The sequence below is a fragment of the Dermacentor silvarum genome, chromosome 1 (assembly GCF_013339745.2).
Source record: "Dermacentor silvarum isolate Dsil-2018 chromosome 1, BIME_Dsil_1.4, whole genome shotgun sequence".
Classification (NCBI taxonomy): Eukaryota; Metazoa; Arthropoda; class Arachnida; order Ixodida; family Ixodidae; genus Dermacentor; species Dermacentor silvarum.
Genome location: NC_051154.1, coordinates 293804824 through 293811718, shown reverse-complemented (window position 1 = coordinate 293811718; position 6895 = coordinate 293804824). Strand labels below are relative to the sequence as shown.

The 6895-nt window shown below is 48.8% G+C and overlaps 1 protein-coding gene across 1 annotated transcript; it reads right to left on the bottom strand.

The window, feature by feature from the left end:
- Positions 1-1490: 1490 nt before the first annotated feature.
- LOC119441620 (uncharacterized protein K02A2.6-like) lies at positions 1491-4112 on the bottom strand. Its single transcript, XM_049661126.1, has 3 exons — positions 3965-4112; positions 3395-3691; positions 1491-3307 (listed from the first exon to the last, which is right to left on the bottom strand). Exons 1-3 carry the CDS (start codon positions 4110-4112, stop codon positions 1491-1493), a joined length of 2262 nt encoding a protein of 753 aa, XP_049517083.1.
- Positions 4113-6895: the final 2783 nt, after the last annotated feature.

Genomic DNA, 6895 nt, shown 5'->3' with positions numbered 1-6895 from the left:
TGCGGCCTTTTTCTTCGTTCCGTACATAGCGGCGTCCGTAAAACGGGCCGTGGTATCGAACCTGAATGTTTTCTCTATGTATTGGGCCCTCGCTTTCCTCCTTCCGGAGTGTAGGTTAGGGTCCATGTTGCGTGGTATTGGGGCAATGTGATACCTGTCCTGGACGTGACGAGGTATCGTGCAGGCTTCTTGGGTTCGTGTTGTTGTGGCTTTGAAGCCCAAGGTTTGTAGGACCTGCCGGTCCGTGTGAGTCTGCGCAAGTCTCTGTTGTTGTGAGACCTGAAGGGCTTCTGTGAGTTCGCTGAGGGTGTTGTGTAATCCCAGCGCCCATAATTTGCTGGCGTGGCGGTGAAGCTCTGAGGGCCCGCCTCGGCTCTACATCTCTTTATTTCGTGCGCAAAGCTCGCGCTATGGGGGGGGGGGCGCCACCAATCGGCGTCCTATATGTAACACTTCTCCACCCCAGACAGTCTCTAGGGCGAGTAACGAGGCACTGGCTTCCTCACACGTTGGGATCTGCGTAGCAACGGCGAAGAAGCAGTGGCTTGAGGAGTGTAAGGTGAAGTTTGTGCATTGGGTACCGGCGCCGCTTCAAAATCCGTTGGTGATCCTTCACTGCTCACTTGTTCAGTCTGTGTATCAGGCGGTGGCTGCGTTGGTAGCATACTGCTTGGTGGGCTAGAGTAAGGAGGATGAGAATGGTCATCCGGTCGGAGGTGGTCACCATGCCGATCGCTGCTTGACCCATTTGCGAGTTCCACCTGAACGGAAGACGAACTCGTTGGCCTAATAACAGTGGCTGGCAACCACTATGGACCTGGCCTGAAATTCTTGACGAGGACGTGCGGACCAGGCTGTGGCAACTGAGCGTGACGTGCTCCTTTGTCTTGGTGTAATTTCTGCTTTAGCTGCTTCATCACGACATCACCTCGATGATCTGGGCACAAGGCTTTCAGTGGTGTTCGTAGTGTCCTGCATACCCATAAGTAGTTCTGGTGGGGTTCTGCCAGTGAGGCTGTGAGGTGTTGTCCTGTATTGAAATAGCATTCGGTGAATCTGGGTCTGGAAGTCGCCAGATGCCGACTTCTTCAGCTTGTTCTTGACCAATTGAACAACGCGCTCGGCAGCACCATTTGATGCAGGATGATAAGGTGGAACTCTGATTCCTCTGATTTGGTTTCTCTGCAAAAATTGATGGAATGTGACACTAGTGAATGCTGTGCCATTGTCTGACACCATAATGTCAGGGATGCCATGAGTGGCAAAAGCTGCTCGTAGACAGCTGATTGTGGCATCAGAAGATGGTGATGTCACTGAAATTACGTCAACCCATTTTGAGTAGGCGTCTACAATGACTAAGAATTAACGTCCCTTGAATGGGCCTCCAAAATCGATATGTAGACGTGACCATGGTCTTCCAGGAAACGGCCAGGGTGTCGACTGCACTGGTCGGCGCACATGCTGATATTCCTAGCACACCGCACAGGATTTCACTTTGTCTGTGATGTCATATCGTCGACACCAGGCCACCACACATGGCTTCGGACAAGAGCTTTCATTTTTTCGATGCCAGGGTGACCCTCATGAAGGAGTTCAAGTACTTCTCGTCTAAGTGACGGGGGAATGACCACCCTCATTCCCCCAAAAATGGAACCGTCCTGCAGGCTGAGCTCATTTTCATGACTCTTGTAATGTCTCCATTCCGGCTCATGGGGCAGCTGGCCACCATACAGCAAATTGTCACGGATCCTTGACAAAACAGGATCTTTGCTTGATGCCTGGGCAATGGCTGTGGACGACAAAACGCGTGGATATTTGCCTTCCAACATAAATACATCCGCAGGAGCTTCCACCGGAAAATTCTTTGTTTCCAATGGCAACCGGCTCAGTCCGGCCGCATGACATATGGTCTGTTCTGGCTGATAAACCAGGGTGTAGTCATAGGCAGACAACATGAGGGCCGACCGTATAATTCTTGGAGAGCTGCGACCTGGAATGGCCTTGTCATGGCCGAACAGTCGGAGTAACGGCTTGTGGTCAGTGACAGCTTCAAAACGTCTTCCCCAAAGGTACTGCCGGAACTTTGTGACAGCAAAAATGAATGCCAGTGCTTCTCTGTCCAGTTGACAATAGTTTTTTTTGGCTGGCTGTAGGCTCCTGGATCCAAACCCAATGGGACGCTCCATACCCTGAGCATCACGCTGGGACAGCACAGCTCCAAGCCCAAAAGAAGAAGCATCGCAGGTAAGTACAAGTTCTTGCTTGGGAACATAATGCGCTAGGACTGGGGCTGAAGGGAGAAGTCGTTTGGCTTCAGCTACTGCGTCCTCTTGTTCTTTCTTCCAGCACCACGAGGTTCCAGCTGACAGCAGTTGATGCAATGGATGAAGTACAGCAGAAAGGTTGGGCATAAACCTCCTGTAATAGTTTACCAGCCCTAGGAAACTCTGTAGCTCCTTTACATTGCTTGGTACGGGAGCCTTTATGACTGCTTCAACCTTGTGTGGTGCCGTGTGTAGTCCATCAGCGTCAATGATGTGACCGAGGTACTCCACACTATCCATCATAAACTTACACTTGTTGTATTTCAGCTTGAGTCCTCTTTCTTCCATTCTTTGGGAAACCTTGCCAAGGTTGTTGAGGTGATCTTTGTCATCCGTGCCAGTCACCAGGATATCATCAAAGTATACTACGACGTGATGTAGGCCCTGAAGGAGAGTCTCCATCTCTCGCTGAAAAATGGATGGCGCTGCTGAGACTCCGAAAGGTGGCCTCTTGTATTGGAATAGCCCCTTTGGTGTGTTGATGGTAGTGAGCTTCCTTGAAGTGGGCTCCAAAACTAATTGCTGGTAAGCATCCTTGAGATCAAGTTTGGTGAACTTGACCCCACCCGAGAGCCTGGCCCACAGTTCTTCTGCTTTAGGGATTGGGTACTTATCAACAACAGCAACCGGATTAACCGTCACCTTGTAATCCCCACAAATGCGAAGGCTACCATCCTTTAACACTGGCAAAATTGGTGCTGCCCATTCAGATGAAGCGACTGCCTCCAGGATGTCTTCTCGCTGCAGTCTCAACAGCTCTTCAGACACCTTGTCCACTAGTGTAAACGGAACTGTACGAGCCTTGAAGAAGCGTGGATTTGCTCCCTCTTGGACTGACAGCTTAACTGACACGCCCTGAAATGTTCCTAGACCATCGGAAAACAATATGGAGTGTTGGTCAATTAGTTGCTCGACATCACTCAAAGCACTGACATCAGTGACATTGAACACAGGTATGTTCAGTGCCTCAATCCAATTCCTTCCTAGAAGTGATGGGGCATCACCTTCAACAATAAGCAGTGGAAGCACTCGAACGTGATTGTTCTACTTCGCTGAAACAGTCACCTTACCAGCCACAGGCTTGAGGTCACCACAGTAACTTCTGAGCTGGACTTTGGATGGTTGACGAGGTAGCGACGGAAATTGACGGTGCAAAGTTGATTCTCCAATGATGGACACACTCGCCCCAGTGTCGAGTTCCATTCTGAATGGACGCCCCTGTACTTCCAGCTGCACCGTGAAAGGTTTAGGTTCAGGAACACTGGGCCTTGCGACCAAGTTCCACATGTTGTAGACAGTTTCTTCGTCAGATGAAGAAACGGCGCTGCGCTGTACTGACTTGGGTGTGCTGTGGTGCGAGTCGTCAACTGCATGCACACGAACCTGCTTGTTAGCGTTATTTTTCTTGAACTGTTGATTGGACGCTCGGTTGTTGCTGCCAGCGTCTCTCGACTGACACACCCTCGCTAGGTGACCGACCTTTCTGCAGTAACTGCAAATTTTGCTAATGTGCGAAAATTCCGTGGCGTAGTGGGCGTCGCCGCAGCGATAGCAGCTCACATGTTTTTATCCGACGTCATAAGCACATTTACATTCGCCAACCGGAGATAACCTCTGGTTAACCTCCCTGTTTCCTTTACGTTTTTCTCTCTCTCTTGCAGGAACAGCCCCTTCCGTTAAGCAGAGCTCCGACGCGTCGCGCTTGGCAGACTCCATGGCGAGAGCAGTCGACACCGCGGTTTCGAGTGTGAGATTCGGCTCATCTAGCAGGCGCGTCTGCATCTGCATGTCCCTTATGCCGCATACGATACGGTCACGAAGCAGGTCCTTCAGAAATGTGCCGAACTCGCAGTGTTCTGAGAGCTTCTTGAGGGCGGCAACGAACTCGCTCACTGATTCACCCTCTTCCCGAACGCAACTATTGAACTTGAATCGACTCACCACTATCGACGGCTTAGGCGAGAAATGGTCGCTCAGCGTCTTCAGGTAGTTTTCAAGCGTAGTCTCAGTTGGCTTATTCGGTGCAAGAAGGCTGCGCAGAATCTAGTAGGTACATGACCCGCAGCAGCTGAGGAACACCGCGCGTTTCTTGACGTCCGGCACCTCGTTCGCCGCGAAGAATTGCTGCATGCGTTCCAGATACTCTTTCCAGGGACCACTCTCTCGATCGAACGCGTCAAGGGAACCGTACTTTGGCATATTGTAATTAAAGAGTTTTACCCTCGTTGCCAAATTTGTTACGGCGTGCCTCATAATCAGAACTGGTTTTGGCACGTAAAACCCCAGAAAGAAGAAGAAGAAGAAGAAGAAATTTGTTACAATCTCATCATGAAGAAATGAGACGCACGGCCATACTTGCTGACGTGGCGGTGAAGCTCTGAGGGCCCGCCTCGGCCCTACATCTCTTTATTGGTGCACAAAGCTCGCGCTTGCACGCACGGGGGGAGGGGGGGGCGCCACCAATCGGCGTCCTATATGTAACACTGAAACATGGCGGAATCTTGTTAGGCCATTCACTTCAATCATTTGTCGTCACGGCCTCACCAGATAGAACGGCGGAAGGACTGAATATGCACGGCCTGTAGGCAACGGTACGTACAGTGCTCAGCAATGACAACGCGATACTCGAAGTGCATGGTCACCGGCGCTTTCTGCATGCACTGACTGTAAGCGCTGGGGACACCGATGATGATGATGATGCGTAGCGTTTAATGGCGCAAGGGCCAGCTATGGCCAAGAGCGCCATGACATATGGTAATAAATTGTTCATGTATTATGAATGAAGTGATTCAATTGAGTTGCAAATGTACATGTTATGTGGCTGTAAAGAGGCCTAAGAACGGGTCGCTGTAAACTGCATAAAGTAGAATGACAATGATTCATGACAAAATAAAATGAGCATAAAAGTTTCAGTACGAAAAGGTAATATAATAAGTGACATATAAGGACTACTGCCTCCACAGGGCTCTTGAAGTAGAGAGCTGAGAAGCGTGTGGTATAAGAACTTATGTCACTGTGGTTACAGCCTCGAAGGCGAGGCTGTGCTACACATGACCCGGCAAAATTATTTCTAGGATGTTAACTTCATCTAAAAAGCTAAAAACTGTGTTTAAGTTAAAAAGCGATTCATTGCTTAGAAAAAATGCTGGGTGAAATGGCGTATGCTGGTGATACGCAGAATGAAAGTACTTTTTACGCTCCCTTTCTATTTCCCTGCACTGGATGAGGACATGGAGCACTGTAAGGGTGTCGCCACACCTTCGACATGACGGAGGATCACTTCCAGTCAATAGGTAAGAGTTGGTGCCGAAGGTATGACCTATTCTTAATCAGCAGAGGAGCACTTCTTTGTATCGTGCTGTTTTGTCCGATATCCAGTGCCCTAATTTAGGTTTGATAAAATGCAGTTTATTGGATACCTGGGTATCCCACTGTTTCTGCCAGTGCTTCTTCAGCTTATGACGTAAGTATGGTTTAAGGTCTGTGGCTGGAATTGGTATGTTTGTGTCGGCGTCGCTAAAAGCTACTGAGGTAGCGTTCTTTGTCAGCATCTTCATTGCCTTTTATGCCACTATGGCCAGGCACCCAGCATAGGACGATGACTTGTTTAAACGTATAAGCTGAGCACAGAAATGTATACAGTTGGTTAAAAACAGTGTTCTTGTGTTTTCGTACACTCATTAGAGCTCGGACTACACTCAATGAGTCCGTGAACACAATAGTCCTTGCGAGATTCATTTGTTGTATGTGTTTAACTGCAGAGAGTATCGCGTACGCTTCTGCCGTAAAAATACTTGTATATGGATTCAATGTACCGGATAATAAAAACGATGGTCCTAGAGCTGCGTAGGCAACACCAGCAGGAGACTTCGAAGCGTCTGTATAAAATTCAGCACAAGAATACTTATCGTGAAGTTCAAGAAAATGTGAATGTATATGTGCATCAGGTGCTCGTTTCGATATTTCAACAAAACAAATGTCACACTGTATATTTTGGCACTCCCAAGGCGGTGGGAGCCCAGTAGGAGCCATTAGAACATTCTTTAGAAGAGGGACGCCTGTTTCTTCTGAGAGTGCTTCCAACCGAAGTGACAGAGGAGGCCTAGTGGCCGGGCGGTTACGGAACAGCCTGGACGTGGACATGTTGCGAATGGTAGAATGACATGGATGCTGACTATCTGATTTAACCTTCAGGGCGTAGGCAAAACTTAAGTATGTCCTTTGGAGAAGTAGTGACCACTCGTTTGATTCAACGTACAGGCTTTCTACAGGACTAGTCCTGAAGGCACCTGTGGCAAGACGGATACCTAAGTGGTGAACGGAATCTAGCATCTTCAAAGCACTAGGTGCAGCGGAGTTGTATACTATTGCTCCATAGTCGAGGCGCGACCGAACGAGACTTTTATAGAGGCTCAAAAGGCATCTCCTGTCACTTCCTCAAGTTGTCCGGGATAATAGCTTCAGCAGATTCATTGTCTTCAGACACTTCGCTTTCAGATATTTAAAATGGGGGTAAATGTTAATTTAGTATCTGAAATGAGGCCTAGAAATTTATGTTTATGGTTCACAAA